We start from the raw sequence: 20,591 nt of genomic DNA on the forward strand, positions 1-20,591 counted from the left end.
CACAGATACTCCTTAAAATGGAAATTGATTTTGTAGGAGAAGGTCTGCTGATATAACAGTGCAGTCTTTTGATCATATCGCGTATTGTAACCAGGGCAAAAATAAATGGTCAGTGTGAATAAACTTGAATCTGCTTTAGATCATGTGCGAGTATTTTGTATATTGCACTCTGTGCACATACAAGTAGCACCCACCCAAAACCTGAGTGCACAACCCTGTCTCCCACAGAGGGTCATTAACAGTTTGACCCTATCAGAAAGCGCATTATAAAGCAAATTGTGTTGCCTTTCATAACAGCTATGGGTAAACACCTTCACATAAAAGTATAGCTATATGACCGTCAGGGAGCCTATCGTCATCCCCAGTGCAACAGTTATTTCAGTTGGATATAGTGCTAGATCTTTAGTCAGAAGTGTACAGAGTGAAGAGCAAAGGCACAGGACTGTCCTTGTGCTCCATTGTTGCTCACATCCACACCAGAGACAATATCCTTGAGCCATAATTTAAACTATCCTACAAGAGTGCCTGAGGATCACCTTCCAGGCTAAGACCAGGAATGCAATATTCTAAAAGGGCAAGAGGGGGAGCCACTGCTAATAAGATTTGTGTCTTTTCTCCTCTATAGTTCTGTGAAGCCTCTCAGTGAGGCCACCTGCAGCCTTCCCCTTCTCAGAACTGCTCTTAAAAATATAAGGAGCACTTTGAAAACACATCAGATCTCAATGGGAAAAGCATCATACTGGATATCTATACTGATATGGACTGGGTAATGTGTTAGGAATGAAAGGATGCCACATCATTTGATGGAAATGAAAACTGTCAACCTACAGAGGGCTGAATTCAAAGAAACCCTGAAAATCAAAGTGAAAAAATGATGCGGCAGGCCTATTCCATTTTGCCAAAATGTCATTGTAGCCACTCAAAATCATACTCCGTATTGTTTGTATGGCACCTATGTGCTTGTGTGCTTATCTGACATTGTCGGGGCATGCTTCTCATGAAACAACGAATGATGTCCTGGGGGATCTCCTCCCAGATCTGGACCAGGGCATCGCTGAACTCCTGAGGTGCAACCTGGCAGCGTCGGATGGACCGAAACATAATGTTGCAGAGGTGTTCTATTGGATTTGGGTCAGGTGATCGTGGGAGCTAGTCAATGGTATTGATTCCTTCATCCTCCAGGAATGGCCTGCATACTCTCGCCATATGAGGCTGGACATTGTATCCAAGGATTTCATCCCGATACCTAATGGCAGTCAAGGTGTTGTTGTCTAGCCTGTAGAGGTCTGTGTGTCCCTCCATGGATGTGCCTCCCCAGACCATCAGTGACCCACCACCAAACCAGTCATGCTGAACAATGTTACAGGCAGCATAACGTTCTCCACGACTTCTCTAGACCCCTTCACATCTGTTACATGTGCTCAGGGTGAACATTCAGTCATCTGTGAAAAGCACAGGTTGCCAGTGGTGGACTTGCCAATTCTGGTATTCTATGGCAAATACCAATTGAGCTCCACAGTACTGGGCAGTGAGCACAGGGCCCACTAGAGGATGTCAGGCCCTCAGGCCTCCCTCATGAAGTCTGTTTCTGATTGTTTGATCAGGGACATTCACACCAGTGGCTTGCTGGAGGTCATTTTGTAGGGATCTGGCTATACTCATCCTGTTCCTCCTTTCCCAAAGGAGCAGATACCAGTCCTGCTGATGGGTTAAGGACCCCATGGGCTCCCAGAAGATAATATCTCTGTCTGAGGATCACAGTCCCATATGATGGAGCTCCATGACGCTAACCCACTTGAGAGAGACGATTTATTTGGTGGAACCACAGAGTCTAAAAAGGCAGTTGTGATGGCTGATATCTGTTTCACCTCCTCAATTTTGTTGTTTTTTTAAACTCTCACGGTAAACGGGGCAGCCCGGTTGGCACCCCAACTTTTCTTTGATTCTCCTCTTCCTCATTTGCACCTCACAGCTGTCACCCCAATAATTGCACAGGAACAAATCAGACGTGTACACATAAAGAACAATGCAGAACAGAGAAGGTGGCAGTTCTTATTTCTTGTGGAAAATTGGTCATGTAATTGGCTGGAGTTACAGAATACAGAAGACAGCAACAACACATTAAAAGAGGAAAGCCAAAGATGCTGTTTTGCTTCCAGGAAATAAATGATAAAATAATGCACATTTTAATACGTATGAAATATATTATTGTCAGATAGAGTCTCCATCTTACAAGATCCTGCTTACCCCAAAAGGATGAGAAACAGTGCAGAAAGCAACCCCAGATAGGATGGATGTTCATAAAAGGTGTTAGGTGGGAGGACAAAAACAAGTAGAGGAGAGACTCCTTAGTAGCTGGAGCAGTGGTCAGGATTAAGTGGAATAAATTGCTAGCTTTTTTAATATGAAAGGAAAAAAATCCCATTTTTGAACCTTCTGCCACATTGGGGAGTTCTCAAGATCTTATCTACCGTTAGTGATGAACTCCAGTCTACAATACCTTTTACATATAACCTAAAAAGGATTTGAGGTCTAGTTGGCAAGGGCCACATACACACTACTAAGTTTTCATTTAAAAACTGCGTTTATTAAATGAAAATAATCTTCGTCAACACTGGCATTTTCATATCATTTACAGAAGTATTTTCATCCATACTAAAATGACTGAAAGTGCATATGACATAATCATCCGCCTACACTGGGCATGGGTTTAACATAAACGTCTTCAGCTGGGCATACACTTTGCTGTTTTGGCACGATTTTAAGCCTGCTTTGCATTCTTCGAATGATGTTATGAATCAGCCAGAATTTCAGCTTCATTGGCTGTCATTTCGCATGCAGTATGAGGGGTATTGCGATGCCCTGTCATGATTGGACTATCACACGATCGGAAGAATTTTTTGTCATGTCATAAATTTCATTGCACTTATACTTATACAATGAAGAGTCTATACAGCTGATGTTCTGTTATCGCCACCAAATTTTGCAAAATTCATTGTGCAGTGAACACACTAAGTGTGCAACGTACATGCATAGTCTGAGCAGTCATGTTGTGACATGTCAATCCAACCAAACATGGTCATGTAGTCTGAGTACATAGCTGACTGACGACTCTATAGATTGATCATGATTTCTAAAAATTGCACAAAATGCAATTTAGGTGCATACAGGTAAGCAACACAATGGCTATGGAAAGCAACTCTTCTTTGCTGAATATGTCTCAATGTTTCCCCCATGGTGTGTTTTTTCAGAAATCTGTTTTTGCCTGTCTAAACTGAAACAAAATGCTGGTGTTTCAAAAGTCTCTGGCTCTGAGAGTGTTTTCAAAAGTGTTTGATTTTGCAGGTTGAAAACACTGGCAGGCTCCTCTGCTTGAGACCTAAATATGTTTAATTCTCAGGGTGTGTTTGGGTAGGAGAAGTGCTTAAGTGCTGCTATGTGTTTTTTGTAGTGTAGTGATCAGAACTGTACACAATATACTTGAGATGCAATCTCACTAGTGCGTATATTATAGTCTAAGCCCAATGTCCTTTGATTTATATTCAACAGTTGTTACAATATAACTTAAGTTTAAGTTCCACACTTTGCCTAAATGATGAGAGTGTTGTGCCAACATAAACCCTGAAATCCTCTTCTGAGGTTGTTTTCTGTAGCTCAGTGTCTCCTCTCTTGTATATCTATTTTCCTTTTGCTCACATTTAGGTAGCATTTTGTAGTTTAGTGTTTACCCTAACACTTTGTGAAGTGGTAAAGTTTAAAGGAAGAGTTTGTCACAAAGAGATCCTTATTAGGCATTAGCACATTCTGGAAGAGACCAGGCCATTCAGCTCACCAACTCTAGTTACTCAAATCTTCCGAAATAACACCTTGAAGGTCTCGAAAGTTCTAATGCCTACCACACTACTTGGCATTATTCCATGTGTTTATGGTTCTCCTAACATTTGTGCAAAATTTACCCTTAGGTTTAAAATGATGTCCCTGTATTCTTGTTTATCTCATTTTAAAGATCCACTGTGCTAATTCCCTTCATAATTACCAACACTTCAATCATGCCAACTCTTAATTTCCTTTAGCTTAAAATGAAAAGACTCAGCTGTTGTAATCTTTCCTCACAACACATTCCATGTAGTCCTGGAATCAGCCTAGTTGCTCTTCTCTGGACCTTTTCTAGTGCTGCTATGTCCTTTCTGTACTCTGAAGGCCATAACTTCACACAATACTCCAGATGAGGCCACACCAGTGCATTATAAAGCTTAAGGATAAACTCCTTGGACTTGTACTCCATACATCATGCTATATAACCTAACATTCTGCTGGTCTTCTCAATGGCTTCTGAACACTGTCTGGAAGTTAATAGTGACAAACCCATCATGACTCCTACATCCTTATCATAAGGTGTAATTTCAATTTATAGATCTCCCATTGTGTATTCATATCTCACAAACTTACATCCCACATGTCATACTTTACATTTATATACATTAAATTTCATCTGACCCAAATCTGCTCAAGCCTATATGTTACCCATGTCCCTATGTAATGATTCAACATATTCTAGATTATTGGCCAAGCCACCTAGCTTGGCATCATCTACAAACTAAGACAGCTTATTATCTATATTCCTATACTAATCATGTATATATATCAACAATAGCAGCAGCCCTAACACTGAGGAAATCACCAATTTCAGATAAAACCCTATGCTTCAAGTGTTTCAGCCAATTCTGTACCCTTCTGCCTATTCTAGTAAAAGCAGAACTCCTGGCTTCACTGTTCATTATCATTCATTTTATTAATTACAAAATTATCCAAACATTATGGCAAAGAGTTATGATCAACACTCACCTTGGCACTGGAATCACCTAAACCAAATGTCACATTACTTGACTTATAGTCAGAGGGGATCTCAGACTTGACAAGAGCTACTGACCTCATTGCCAGAGCATGTCAATTTACACAACTAGAAATCGTAGAGCATGATGAATTCGACAACTGCATGACGACTTTCCAGCAGTTTCACTATTTCAAGTTATCGTGAGCTTGCCCCTTTTTTGACATGCTGAATGATGGAGGCTTTTCCTATGCAAAGGATTTAAAGGTGTAGTGAGTCTGATGCAATCTCAGTCCCCCTTTTTTATGTTAGTGTACATAAAACATTAGGCATCAGTCAGACAAAACTCTTCTGTTTGTGAGATCCAAAACCCCCATGTTCCTTATTCCTTGTTTCTACATTATATTTCTATGTGAGCGCTCATTAGTTAACAGCACTTTCATACTCAAAGTGCTTGTCCAAACAACTTAAGATTTGATTTTATTGGGGAGAGTCGTGGACTAGTTGGACTGAGTCACTTGGTATGACCAACTATGTGACTGTTGATCACGAGAGTGTGCCACGACTGCTCCCGACTTGCTATGATTATGTAAATGACATCTACAACTGAAAATCATTGGAAAAGCTACGAGAGGATGATCTAGTAACTGCCGCTACATTTCCATAAAACATCCTTGACACTTGGAAATGTCATCCCAAAGACTTTCAAGTTAGGGTGACTGGCTTGTGTGTGAGTGCCACCTTGTCCAGGGTAGATTCCTGCCTTCCATTTGATGCTGTCATGATACCTTCTGACTCCTTACAAGTTTGTGTCAAATTGCAGGAATGATTTTTATTATTACTTTTACTTTTACATGCTGGATTTTCATTTTTATTGCTCCATACACTTATTATTTGTATTTGCATTAATACTGATGAAAAAATACACTACATTGAATGTGCTTAATGTTTTTTCTTTCTGCCCTTAAATAACTCAAGTCATAGTCACAACGGTGCATCTTCACTGCACGTTGAATAAATTTACATGACTTGACAGTCCAAGATCTAAGACTTCATCACAGAACATGTAGTCGGCCTTATAATTCTGAGGTTTATCGAGGCTACATTTCCAACTTTGTAAGTAATTTTCATTGCCACATACCTATTTTTTTTTTTTTTTCCAATAGACAGTTGCTGGACAGGACTGATCTAAAGCTACTCCAGTTGCTTGCACAGAGGCAAGCTTCCCCATTAGGGGGATTAAGCCCTTGAAGTTGAAGGGCTGCAGATGATCAAAACGCTCTCTAAAAATACACATTGGATTTTATGGCTCTCTCACCATTTCGGAAGTACAGCTGGTTGGAACCCAGCTGCAAAGCGTTGTGTTTGCTTTCTCCCACCTGTTGAACGTTCCCTAGGAGGCTACATCCTGAGCTTTTGCAGAGTGTCTATTGATTGTGATTAATGTCAGCTGTCAAAAAGCACAGCTGACTCAGATAACCAGATCAAGGCTTGCTTGAGGGAGAACTGGGATGATAATGGACTTATTCTTCTTCAGGTTAATCACGGGTTCAGTTTTCTCATACAGCTGTCTGAAGCTCACTTGCTTGAATGCATGTGCATGGACTTCAAAACTTTAAACTAGGTTGTCAGAAGAGCAGATGGCACCCAAAGAGATATAAAAATGTACAGAGGGACCAAATGACCCATATGGTTGAAGGCAATAGACAGCTTAGTTAAACTATGAGACAACATGTTCTCTGTTAACTAAAAAACTCCCATCACAAGCGCCTCATCAAGTCCATTTTAATATCTTCAAGGTATAGGAGTCTCTGGAATTGTCAAAAAGAAAGAGTGTTTATGGCATCTGGGACATGTACAGCAGAAAACAGCACTCTCAGACAAGCCTACATTTAGCTTGGCTTAATGGGGGCTGTCGATGTTCAATGTCTGAGAAATTGTGTGGTGTAAAATACAAATCTTTGAGATTGAAAGTACTTGAATTTTAATAAATTCCTGCAGCAGACTTAACTTTGTTTTTGACATGATTACTTTTGCACAACTGAGGTGCCAGACAGCTCAAACAACAAACATAATAACAGCTTAGCCCAAATCCGTCCTGGCACCCATAGCAATCACACTGATATGCTGATAAGGGAGGAACGAGCTACAAACAAGAACCCGTTGAGCTTGTCTGATGAAGTTTCTCATCATCAGATTTAATCAAGCGTCATTGTCTTGTGAAAATGAACCATCATGAGTACACAATACCACAATTATGTCATACTGTTAATTTGTAACTTTTTAGTGAATACATGATAACTAACCAATCTCGTCTTGTTTAACCACCAATTTAACAAGACATTGATTATATATACAGTATTTACAAAGTTCAAAACAATAATTGTAAATTTCAGGTGGTTTGTCCGCTTACAGAGCAGTAAGTTTATAAAAAATATGCTTAAAGTTAAATACAAAAGTTAAACAGTGAGATTAATAACACTAAAAAATAAACAATTAACCAATGAAACTGGAAACTCTGCTAAAGTTGATTAAAATGGGAAGACAAACACACACAGGCTTCGCATTTCTTCAGCTTTGTATAAACTGGAGCAGCACAGTGGCGCACTGGGTAGCGCTGCTGCCTCGCAGTTGGAAGACCTGAGTTCACTCCTCGGGCTCTCTCTGCGTGGAGTTTGCATGTTCTCCCCGTGTCTGCATGGGTTTCCTCCCACAGTCCAAAGACATGCAAGTTAGATGCATTGGTGGTCCTAAATTGTCCCTAATGCTTGGGGTGTGGATGTGTGTGCATGCCCTGCGGTGGGCTGGCGCCCAGCCCGGGGTTTATTTCCAGACTTGCACCCTGTCTTGGCTGGGATTGGCTCCAGCAGACCCCCGTGACCCTGTAGTTAGGATATGGCGAGATGGATAATGGATGGATGTATAAAACTGGCCGGGTTGCATTTGAGAGACCTGAAAGATGAAACCCATCTCAGGAGACATTTGTCACATTTGAACTCATCTAGAAAAAGACTAGATAAAAGATAAAAGACTAGATATGTCCAAATGTTTGTGCATAATAGCAGAAATATGCAACAACATATCCCTGCTTATCATTCACATTAACTCTTCTAGTACTAAGACATTCTCAAAGCTCTGGGGAAGGTCTGTGAGGTTTCTCCCTTTTACCTACCCAGCCATGCTTTTTAGGTGTTAATCTGTTTGTTCACATGAAACAACTTGGCTCCAAGTGGACCAATTTTTGTTGAAATTAGGTAAAAATACTCCAATATATTTGTCAGGAAAGTTCAATCTTAAATTGAGATTATCTCAAAAAGAGTGTGCCGTACACCTTTTTTTGAAATGTGCCTTCTTGTTCTGGCTTTTTGGTCTTTAATGTCTCCCTTGCTTTTTATGATATCATCTGTTAAAATTCTTGATTTACTCTATTCTCCTGAATTATCTCTGCACTCTATTGTGCAATCATCTACTCCAAATTTCTTCATGTTTCTTGGTGAAAGTCCCTAAATGAACCCCTTTGATTTATTTGTATTTATTTGTATTGTGGACTAACAAAGCATTTGGTGTACAGTACTCCGATTTTGCTCTTTCACTGGTTAAATCCTTTATTACCAGATATTCTCAATGCAGTGACTCGGTTAACTGGGTGTTGTGACGTGGTATGGCATAGAACTTGGGAAGAGTGCCATCTGGGTTTCTCATTTCTTATAAAATAACTTATTGCTGTTGAGTGATCTTTATTATTTGATCATATTAAAAGTACTAGGGTGTTGTACCGTGTTAGCCATTATGATTGTAGAGAACAGCCAAGCAAAATGACACCTTTTATTGGCTAACTAAGAAGATTACAATATGCAAGCTTTCGAGGCAACTCGGGCCCCTTCTTCAGGCAAGATTTAATACAGAAACTGAAGTTTCCTGTGTTTATATCCACACACTAGGACAAGAAGCATCATTGGTATATCTTTAAATGAAAAATCTTAAATGTAAAAAATTAATAGGTTCATTCAGGCTAAGATTAATTAAACAGGCGAGAGAGGAACAATGTATGGTCAAGATCTTTGAATAAGATAACTGTCCAACAAAGTCCTTTGAAGTTTCTAATGAGTTTTTTAAAACAATGTGGGTCTGTAGTCAGGTTATCTGTGTCATTCTGAGAGAGGTAAACAATCATATCTGGCTATAAAACTCTTGTCTCTATTCAAGCCATGTTGTAATGTATTGAATTTTAACACGAGTTTAACTTCCCATTCTTTTCTCTCTTGCTGTGTTCTGAAGTTGCCCATAAGCACTGTGACTTTAAAGTCCCTCTCACAGTGTCCATTGCTGTTGAAGTGGGCCGCTACAGGAACATCTGTGTTGCAACGTTTAATGTGGAATCTGTGTAAATTCTTTCTCTGGCGGAGTGTTTGTCCAGTTTCTCCCACATAGAGTGTAGTGTCAGGACATTTCATGCAGAGAATTAGGTAGACAACATTAGATGATCTGCAGAAAAATTATCCCTTTATGTGATGTTCAAGTCGGCAGTTTGGTATAACTATATGGTCTGTGTTGTAGATGTGGGCACACGTTTTACATCTTTTCTGTAGGCAGGGAGATGTGCCATTTTCTGTCGGTTCATTTAGGGAGCTTCAGACAATTAGTTGCTGAAGGTTTGGTGGTTGTCTGTATGCCAGGAGGGGAGGTTCAGGAAATACATTTTTCAGTGTTTGGTCGTTGTTTAGCATTGGCTGAAGTTCTTTTATAATTTTTCGAAGTGTTTCAAGATGTGGGTTGTAGGTGACAACAAGGGGGATGCGGTTCTTGTTGTCTTTGGTTTTATATTCCAGAAGGTTATCTCTGGCTATGGCCGTAGCTCTTCTTATTTGGGTGTATAACCTTGTCTAATGAAATCTTGTATGAGCTCCTGCTCTTATCCCAAAAGGCATCATGATAAGGAATCCAACCATACACACTTATAATACTCGGTTTGCAGAGCAACTTTGTTTTATAACATCTGCAAGGATAAGAAACCACTTAATCCAAATTTTCTTAACATCAAGAAGAACACGCAAAGAGAGATTCAAGACCTCATCCTGCTCCTTGGAAGGAGGTGGTAACGGAGCTCCATCTCTCCATCTCTATTACAAAAGACTCCAGAAACTCCTTATTGTCAACAAAAAGAAAAAGCTGCATAGATTACGAGAGAAAGCTGGACACTTAATAGCAACAGACCTGCATTGTTAATCTCTCCTCATACACACTCATACATTGTTCCTCTCTCTCCTGTTTAATTAATCTTAGCCTGAATGAACCTATTAATTTTTTACATTTAAGATTTTTCATTTAAAAATTTACCACTGTTGTGTTTCTGTATTACATCTTGCCTGAAGAAGAGGCCTGAGCTGCCTCGAAAGCTTGCATATTGTAATCTTCTTAGTTAGCCAATAAAAGGTGTCATTTTGCTTGGCTTTTCTCTACAATCATATTAAAACAAACATAAAAAGAGATAGCTGTGAAATTGGATTTCTCAAAATTTCATAGATTACCAAAATTACTATTTTACACATGTAAAAAACAAGTAAGAAAAATCCCAATAAGAAAAATATTCCTGATGGCAGAAGCTTCATAAACCAGAATTACTTATACTATCTAAAACCTGCATTTCGTAAGGGCTCACTGTGCCATCTCATGTTCCATACTACCATCGTCTATTAATAAATGGAAACAGTAGAACAGTATGCTTAACAAGGAATAAGGCACAGAACCAAACAAACCTAGAGACTGGGCCAATTACTAGAAACTATAGCTGGACCCCTTAGACCCTAACATCTGATAATTTCCAGTAAAGAACAGCCAGATGTAAGGATAACAGTATCTGATCCAAGGGCCTTATGGGTCAAAATATAAAAAAAGAAAAAAAAAAAGTGGACAATGGCCAAAAAAAGCCAACATTCTGATGAGTACTGAACATTGTCAAGACTTAACAATTCTTCTAAAGTTAAATCAACTTCTGGAGAAATTACTCTTACAACTTGATCTGAAAGGAAGATATCGCACAGTACTCGAACATTACCTTGGTACAAGGTTAAAATGTATTTGAACTCCTGCATTAGCATGGGACTGTCAAGGAAAGCATCAGAACTATTTGAAGCCACATAACTTCCAGACACAATGAAGGACAGTCAAACTCCCAAAAACCACCCAGCCATTTGTTAAGATAAAACAAATGTGTACGGTAGTTCAAAATTTCAAAAATGAAAACAAAAATTATTTTTAAACTATAAAATAGACACTTTGTTACTGTACCAGGAAGTCCTAGGAAATAAATTACATTATAATGAGCAAAAAGGCTTCTTGCTCGTGAATTCCAAGACCAACTAGGGAAATTGTTCTTCCAACTGACAAGAATTGTGTTAACTGTAATAGGTTTGAACATTCAGAATTTTGATTTGTTATAGCAGTAAATAATATTACAATTGTCTCACAAATTTGTGCTTTTTTTTGATATGTTATCCAAGAAAGGCATATGCTAACAATAGTGATCGCGTACATCATTCTTTCATCATAACTATTTTAAACTAACTTCAATGCTAAAATAAATGCCCAAAAATAATTTTTAGATTATCAAAAAACGTAATCATTAAAACATGTTCAATTTTAACAAAGAAACAGTATTGGGCAAGGATGAACCTGTCAGACTAATGGCTGTATGTTGATCATGAAATGCAAGTAGGAATTTCATGGTTCTCTGAATATATGACCCTATAGTTTATATTACCAGTATATAAAGCTCTACATACACCAGTCAGCCACAGCATTAAAACCACTGACAGGTGAAGTGAATAACATTGATTATCTTGTTACAAAGGCACCTTTCAAGGGGTGGAAAATATTAGGCAACGAGTGAATAGTCAGTTCTTTAAGGTGATGCGTTGGAAGCAGAAAAAAGATCTGAGAAACTTTATGAGGGTCAGACCACTTCCAAAATGGCAGGTCTTGTGGGGTGTTCCCAGCATGCAATGGTTAGTACTTACCAGAAGTGGTCCAAGGAAGGACAACCAGTGAACCAACAAACCAGGGTCATGGCTGCAGAAGGGTCGCTGATGTATCTGAGGAGAGAAGGCTAGCCCACCTGGTTTGATCCCATAGAAGAGATAATGTAGTACAAACTGCTGAAAAATGTAATGCTGGCTATGAGAGAAAGGTGTCAGAACACACTGTGCATTGCATCTTGTTGTACAGCTGCAGACTAATCAGACTGCCCATGCTGACCCTTGTGTATTGGGGAAAACATCTACAACAGGCACATGATTATCAGATTATCAGAATTGGAACGGAGAAATCGAAGAAGGTTGCCTGGTCTGATGAATCACATTTTCTATTGGATCATGTGACTACCAGGTGCGCGTGTCTTTACTTAGGGAAGAGATGGCAGCAGTATGCACTATAGAAAGAAGGCAAACCAGCAGAGGCAATGAGATGTTTTGACACGTGTCAAGTACCTAAAGATTGTTGCAGAACATATACTGTACACCCTTTCACTTCAACAGTATTCCCTAACAGCAATGGTCTGTTTCAGCAGGATAATGCTCCCTACTACACTGCAAATATTGTTCAGGAACGGTTTGAGGAACATGAAAAAACAGTTCAAGGGTTAGGGTTCAATTCTATCAAGCTTCTGTGGCATGTGCTGGAAAAACAAGTCAGATCCAATGAAGACCCCACCTCACAACATGCAGGACTTAAAAGGATCTGTTATAAGTGTCAGATACCACAGGACACATTGAAAGGTCTTGTGTAGTCCATGCCTCAACGGGTCAGAGCTGTTTTAGCAGTACAAGGGCTACCTACACAATATTAGGGTGGTTTAAATGTTGTTGCTGATTGATGTATAAACTGTACATACATACACAAACTTATAAACCTATAATAGAGCAATGGAAGATCGCCAAAAAAAATATATAATGGAAACCAATCACATCATGCAAAAACTCTCTCATTAGTGCAAATGAAAAGTGTTAATGTAGTGGAATGTGAGATATTTACACTAAACAGAATAGACTCAAGTAATACATTCAGTAAATTCACTGTTTATAAAGTGCATAAAGTCAGAAACAATATATAGAGAATTTTTAAAAGCAATACATGAGCAATAAACATGCTTTTATAATGACAAATCTATAATATATGGGAATAACCTGTAAATACCTGCATAAGGAAGAAATACAAGACCACTGCACTTGCTTTTACATATTCTGAAATTTATTTACTCAGCACAGAGAGTAATAAACTTCCTAACTATAAAAAGTATTTACCCTTTAATTTAAAGGCATATCTACAGCACAGTAAACATGTAGGAAGTAAAAAGAGAAACTTGAGACTTTTCTCCATAATATTATATTAGTATATTACAACACTAGATTTACCTATTAAAATTAAAGTAAAAAATAATTTTCTGCCAATTTATACAAAATATAATGTTAGGAAAATTTGATTTCAACCAGATTGAAAGTTTACTGTACAGCAAAAGGAGAGTGCCATCTGGTCAATTTCATTCACTTAGTGATTGGTCAGAACCTTGTAAACAGCATGTGTTGACTGGACAAACCAGCACCCTATTATAGGTGCTAGATTATGGATTCTGTCAGTTTAAAAAAAAAAAACAGCTTGGTCACCCCTAGCATTATACAGTCATATATACACCTGAGGCAAATCAGGAAATTCACAAAAATATGTTTCTCTTTTTATAATTCAAACAGGCGTAATATTATAATGACAAATATATATCGGTAAAGTGGGACCCTGCAAACCACAACATACCGTACCTACCACATCTTTCCAAATCAATTTTTTCTTGAACTGGAAGCAAAGCAACCATATTTTTTCTCCAAGTAGGTTAAAAAAAAACTAAAAAAGTAAAAAACTTTTTTTTCCAAATGATATTGATAAAAATGGACACAAAATGTCCAGTAAATCAGTCCTTTATTTAAAACAGGAAAAAAAAGACAAAACCAGAAAGAGTAGTTGGTCCTATTGTTTCAAACAACACCCCATACTTCCTCAAATGCAGTACACACTTTTGCACAGGTGAGGGCAGCAGATAGGGGATAGTTGCTAATTGAAACCATCTTCTCTGTATAATCAACATTGATCTGCAAAAAGAACAGAAAGTGATTTAAAAAAAATTACATTACTATGTCAACATCTACTCACTGTACCAAATTCCAAAAGTCTGGGAGTTAAATGTATACTGACACAGAGTAGTCAGATGACAATATAAAACTCTACATTTTCCCATTCATACATGTTACTGGCAACATTTACTGTATTGCTTGTAAAACCTTTTATCCTGTATTGTGATAAAGCATAATAAATGTTATCTTTTTGCCATTTTTCTTAGCATTGTTGTTTTTCCCTTAATAGAAATGCCCAATAGTTTCTTCTAGGTTTATATTTGAAATTCTTTGTAAATGCATTGTAATTATTTCTCACTTTGGAGGTATAACAAGTGATTTATGGAGCATCTAAATTATACAGACTTTTAAACAATTTTAACATGCACTTTTAATAGGTGTTAATATATGTAAGCCTACTTGCTTCTAAAAAAACAAAAAAAAAGCCATCATGGGAAGCTACCATGCAGTGCAAATGTAATTATTTTTCAGTGCTTCCCATAATCAGGAATGCTAGTCTGCACCACAGTACTGTACAATGGAAGAGTTCAGAAAAGCGCTGGCCACAGTGACTTAGTCAGCCAAACGTTGATAGACCCTAGAATACTCCAGAAAGACAGCGAGTGCCCAAAGTTTGCATTTCACAGGATTTGCTTAAACAGCTATTTCTGCTTTCCTCCGATTTTTTTCCACCTTAGGTATATGACTACTTGTAAGATGGTGACAAATTTTACTAGTTAACATTTTAACATTTCTGACAGAGTAAGATTCTCTCAAAAATGCAGATTGGGCAACTGACAAGGAAAACACTGTTTCAAGATGCAAGATCACAAATATGACACATCACAAGTAATGTGTTCATGTTGCAACAGCCACACACAAGACACATTTACAATAATGCAAGTAAGGCAATTGGAGACTGAATTGATGACTTAAAAGTCTATAATTGGTTGGCCTAATCATTTCATGCATGTTAATTAATAGTAACACATCTTTTTACAAAAAAAAAAAGAAGATTATGTGCATTGCAGTGAATGATTGTGGCGATTAGTATTGCTGCCAATTTCAGAGCATACATTGGATATTCTTCCCATTTCTTCACAACCAATTCTAGGGTAAATTAACCTGATAGTACATATAGGATGAAAAGCAAGCTTCCAGTAAATTATAATTATAAATTATGGACAGACTACTTCAGAAAACATTCAGTAGGCCTTTAATTCAAGATGCCTGTTAATTCGTAACATTAATGATAATAGGCAAAGCAGTGCTCTTGCACAAGATAGGAGTTTGGCCTCATCCCACTACCCAGCGATTTCCAGTTACAGTACTTGTTTACATAATGTTAGTGAGTCAAGGGCAGTCCTCAACTCCAGCAGTGTAGTCTAACATACCCAGTTACAGAGTCCAACCAGCCTGTGACTTACCCCAACACAATGAACCATGTTTTACTTTGATCTAATTTGTATGGGCAGGCAGTGTGTGTACAACATATAATGTAGGCATGAGAGATGAGGAATGTAGATATTTTGGACCATACAAAGTGAAGACAGGCTTGCTTGTCCTGCTTGCTGTATCACAGCAGAATGGGGGGGCGGGGAAGGACCGAGATTGCAGCTGAACTCAATATACCTGGAAAGCCTTTGTACAGCACCAATGTTGTCAGACTGCACATTACTGGTCGTCAAAATGTGATATGCTTGCATTACTTTGGAAATTTGTAACAATGCTGGAAAGTTACGTCATGTAATTTGTCAACAGCAGCAATATCTACTCATGTCATTTTACATACTCAGGTGCAAAGATCAGCAACTGTAGTTATCCATCTTGACGTTCCCTTTGACTAGAAATCATGTAATGTGTCATCGGGTTTTGGAGGCAAAGCATTGAGAGGTTGCCTAAGTTATAAATGTCAACAGCAAAGGCCAATGTACGTTATACTGTATATAAATTGACTAGAAGCGTCAATTAAGATGAAAACAATATTATGTATAACTTACTGAGCCATGAGCAAAAGCTCCAATCACAATGACACATGGCTCCGACTCGGGTACAAGATCACGAGGATTGACAGGCGAACTTTGAGAACTAAATGAAGTACCAATCTTCATACTTCCCACAGGAAGGTGATCTAAAATTGGGTTCTTGATAACTTTCAGCAACTTGTCAGGTCCATCTGAGGCACGAACACTAAGTTTGTGGAGCAACTGAACTATGGAACAGAAAAATAACATTGTGTGAGTAAAATGATTGAAACAAAGTAATAAATAAGAACAACAAGCAATCAGCAATAAATGAGGAAACAATACAAAAGAATCAAAAAGAAACACAATTGTTACATTCACTGCAATATAACAGACAAAAAAAAAATCCCAAAACGTTTCAGACAGTATAAAACTACCATTAACATTTAGCACAGATAAATAAAAAGCACAAACATACCCATCAATCCACAAAAACGATCAAAGGTCCGGGGAATGCGTGTCTGTGGATTGATCTCTATTAGAATATTTTGCTGGGTGTGGATGTAAACTTGAAGCAAGCCAGCTCTGTTCAAGGGACTGTCCATCAACATCAGCAATGACTAAAGAGAAAGGAAACTTTTTTATTTTAATTTAGTAATACTGGCAGCTTTATAGCCGTTTTTATCATTTACTTAGAATTTGTTGGCAAAACAAGATAATGTTAGCAATTACCTGATGAGTAATGTCAGGTCGTACAGAACCTAGGTCTCTACCACTTTTCAGAATTATGTTTTTATGTTTATCGCAATTTAGTAGTTCAAATGTTTTCCCAACCTGGTATCAAAAAAAAAAAAAAAGTTAATAGTTCAGAGTAAACAAACAGTATTAACAAAAATAACATTTATATAATTTACTACAAAACTTTGTTCAATTTAGTGTCACATAGTGAGACTGATTTAAAATCTTAACCTCAAGACACACTGAACAATTGCTGGTGCAATGTTAACTTCAGAATAGATACTTTCCTTAATGTAGAAAGCCTAATCTAAACTTGAACTCCCTGAAAACAGTGTTTAAGGCTGAAGCCAGGAAGTAGGAGGAGGGAGTGTATGATATATATCGTCTACGACAATATCTTAATTGTTGTTTTAATGATGTGCGAGCTGAAATTATCTAGAATTATCGAGATTGGCAAAAAACAATCAACAACACACATTGAGGGTCCACGCATTCACTGTCTCATGTAACCTAACAGGATAGACTACTGCGCATGTGCAAAGGCGTGCACAATTAGCACACCAGAAGTACTGAGCTTCATAGGTGTCAGGCCAAAAAAAAAAAAAATCATTTTGAATGAATTAACGTAATTTCGATTATTTTTATTTCTGTAAAAAGCATATGCCTATCGGGATCATTTTAATTCATATGCTGTCTTGGTTGACAGCCCTGGATTCCAAAGTTCTTTTTATTTCATTATTTAAAACACTCACACAGTTCCACCGTCTCTTCACCCCACTGCGACTCAGGTATAAAGTATGTACAATAATGACAACAATGTTAAAGCATTGATGAAGTGGAACAGAGACGCTGTGCCTGCCTGTAAATTCTACTCATTTTATTTAAACTGATGTATACATCTGAATCGACAACGGATGGGTGAAAAAGAAAGAAAAAAGTCTTTTGGCAGCTATTTCAAAAAAAAAAAACACAGGGATTCAGAGAAGGTGAGTCTCTACACATTGCCATTGAAAAAGAGATCAACAGCTACTTGATGATACCTGAGGTGGACTCATGTAAATACACTTGAGTGGTGGAAAACACAAAAAGTAAACTTGCAAAAAAGTATCTGTGCATCCCTGCCTCAAGTAGCCCTTCAGCAGAGGAAATGTTCTAACATGTAACTGTGCTGCTCTGAAACCAGATGCCATGAACAGATGTTTCATTTTTATCTGATATCTTTGTGCAATACAGGACAGAACTTCCATCCATCTATTTTCCAACCTGCTATATCCTAACTACAGGGTCACAGGGGTCTGCTGGAGCCAATCCCAGCCAACACAGGGTGCAAGGCAGGAAACAAACCCCAGGCAGGGCGCCAGCCCACTGCAACTGGACAGAACTTGAAGTTAGTAATTTGTTTAAGAATGTCATAGGTTTGGGGTTTTTGTATCTTTGTGCAATATTATGTCAGAACTTGTTTTAAAAATGCTATAGTTTTTTTTTTCCTGTGCAGTATTTGACAGAACTTTGAATTTTTACAGAATAGTACACTATGTTAAATTTTTGTTCTTGCTTGTATGCTGCACAATTCACCTTACAACAGGGCAATTTATATTTATCCAGATGTTCATCCCCTGTCATTCAATTATGATTAGTATTTTGTTCCCTACGGATTCACATCTTGATTACATTAAGGGTGAGTGTCTGTTTAAAATGCTTCAATTATTTTATATTATTCTATTTAATCTTGTTTATAATGTTTTTTTGGTCTTTTGTGTAAATCCTTCAGGCCACTTTGAAATGATTTACTCATACTTACATTGTTTGATCTCAGTAACGCTTTGACTGGTGATTTTAATGTTTTTGTGTTATTTCACTTAAGCTTTGAATAAACCTGTTTTCCTTTACTGTTGTTTCCATTAACCTCATTAGTAAGCTACAATTAATATCCTATTAACAAGACCAAGCTGGATCAGTAAGACTTTTACAAACACTTTTTAAAGAATGCAAAATAAAGTCTAAATACTGATATCATCAATGTCCCAGAAAATTCAAGATATAATTTTTTGTCAATAGGAAAGAGCTACCAAAAAAAACCTACCAAAAGCTACCCAAAAAAACTACCAAAAACATGTAGTTGAAGCAGAAACCTTAACAACTTTTAAGAATTATATGGATGAGATACCGGGACAGCTTAGCTATTAGTTAAACAAAGAAGGCTGATGGACTGAATAGTCTACTCTCGTTTGTTAAATTTCTTATGTTTTTACTGTATGTATGTTGTAAACGACAGTTCATTTTAGGATACATCTCTCACCTCCTACACTACTAGTTATAAATGGTGTCACTGTGAACAGGGTGAGATTACTTAAATTTCTTGGCACACTTGTCACTCACAGAACTGGGTTAAAAACATGACTGTTCTTATCAAAATATCTCAGCAGCGGATGTTTTGTTTTGTTTTTTTCTCTGTCAATTTAAAATGTTTAAACAGTTCCAATCAGAGATGTTACTTAAATATTCTTATTTTCTCCGTAACAGTCTGGTGTGACAATGCAATATTCACTGGAAAAATAAACCACAGCATATTACTAGGACAGCGCAAAGGACTGTAGACTTGACACTGGATTCCATTGCCATCCTGTAGTCAGGCAATAGGTTATTCTTTCAGTTATTACCACTGTATTTAACTGTACCTTTCACAGTCCAAACACATGCAGGTTAGGTGCATTGGCGATCCTAAATTGTCCCTGGTGTGTGTGCCCTGCCCGGGGTTTGTTTCCTCCCTTGCGCTCTGTGTTGGCTGGGATTGACTCCAGCAGACCCCTGTGACCCTGTAGTTAGGATATAGCAGGCTGGATAATGGATGTAACATCAAGAGAACCTCCAAGTATCTATGTTGACTAGCAAAAAAGATAACTTTAAAGAAAGCTCAATAGCATCTTCCTCCCCTAAAGAACGAAAACATACGGAATACAATAAAATGAAGAGCTAAACTAAAAAACGTATACAAAACGAAGATCAACTGGGACTGGCAACATTGCTGCTTCTTGATTTGTTAGCGCACGTTATCATTTGCTGCAATACCCTCTGAATGAAGGTATACATTTGAATTGGTGAAGAGTGTCTCGTTAATCGGCCACCCGTGTATGTGGAAGCCAGGAAATATACGAGAAATACAAAATAATACTGAGGATCATCTTAGAAACACGGAGATCTCACCTGATATTATTTAAGCTGCCCTCTTATTTAAATGGCATTTTCTTTAAAGATGGATCAACAGCTAACAGGAACTTTAACCATCTAGTTTACAACTTGATATTAACTGCACGTAACCATAATAAATGTAAAGCTGTATGGTTTGAAATAAACGGCCCATTTTAAAATGAAGGCTTGTTTGTTAAATCAACCTTACTTTAACTGTTTCGAGTGAGGCGCCTTCCAGGACTACTACAAGTCTCCTTTCTGACATTCTTTCATGCAAGGTACGAAGATGTTTGGGTTTAGGTTTCCGACAAAACCCATCGTCTTCATTTCCAGCACGCTTTCCATTCCTGGGAGTCGCCATGCTGTCGAATGACGTTGACTCGCTGGCACAAGAAAATGACGACGCGCTGCAGTGTTCGCGCGCATCCTGCTCATAGATTAGTTACTGCCATCTGCTGATCGGAGGTTTGAGGTGTGCTGGAGCCACACTGAGGGCTACTTGGAGGATATCGAAGAATTCACGCGTTTCAGAAAGGATTCTAATAAACTCTGTGGGCAAAAAATAAAAAAACCTCTATGGGGCCCTTCGTCTCACAATCCCCATTTCCATTTCCATTTTGATGGCACAAAGTCTAAATTAATAAGATCAACAGGGAAATTGTAATAACAACAAATCCATTATTTTAATTGTGTAAAAAACAATTTACATAAATA

General features: G+C 37.9%; 1 protein-coding gene across 1 annotated transcript; it reads right to left on the reverse strand.

Moving 5' to 3' along the window:
• Positions 1 to 13,780: 13,780 nt before the first annotated feature.
• emg1 (EMG1 N1-specific pseudouridine methyltransferase) lies at positions 13,781 to 20,271 on the reverse strand. The gene is made up of 5 exons (XM_039763709.1): positions 20,086 to 20,271; positions 16,683 to 16,784; positions 16,429 to 16,570; positions 15,987 to 16,198; positions 13,781 to 13,965 (listed from the first exon to the last, which is right to left on the reverse strand). The coding sequence occupies exons 1-5, from the start codon at positions 20,236 to 20,238 to the stop codon at positions 13,852 to 13,854; spliced, it is 723 nt and encodes a 240-aa protein (XP_039619643.1). The 5' UTR covers positions 20,239 to 20,271; the 3' UTR covers positions 13,781 to 13,851.
• Positions 20,272 to 20,591: the final 320 nt, after the last annotated feature.

Source organism: Polypterus senegalus, chromosome 9, assembly GCF_016835505.1.
Source record: "Polypterus senegalus isolate Bchr_013 chromosome 9, ASM1683550v1, whole genome shotgun sequence".
NCBI classification, from domain to species: Eukaryota; Metazoa; Chordata; class Cladistia; order Polypteriformes; family Polypteridae; genus Polypterus; species Polypterus senegalus.

What these genes read in the sequence shown, in the direction of transcription:
- emg1 (XM_039763709.1), bottom strand. Translation starts at nt 20,238, where the DNA reads ATGGCGACTCCCAGGAATGGAAAGCGTGCTGGAAATGAAGACGATGGG. An exon ending in CCTCACTCGAAACAGTTAAA is followed by an intron (nt 16,785 to 20,085) that starts GTAAGGTTGATT and finishes TTTTGATACCAG; the next exon opens with GTTGGGAAAACATTTGAACT. An exon ending in GACCTGACATTACTCATCAG is followed by an intron (nt 16,571 to 16,682) that starts GTAATTGCTAAC and finishes CTTTCTCTTTAG; the next exon opens with TCATTGCTGATGTTGATGGA.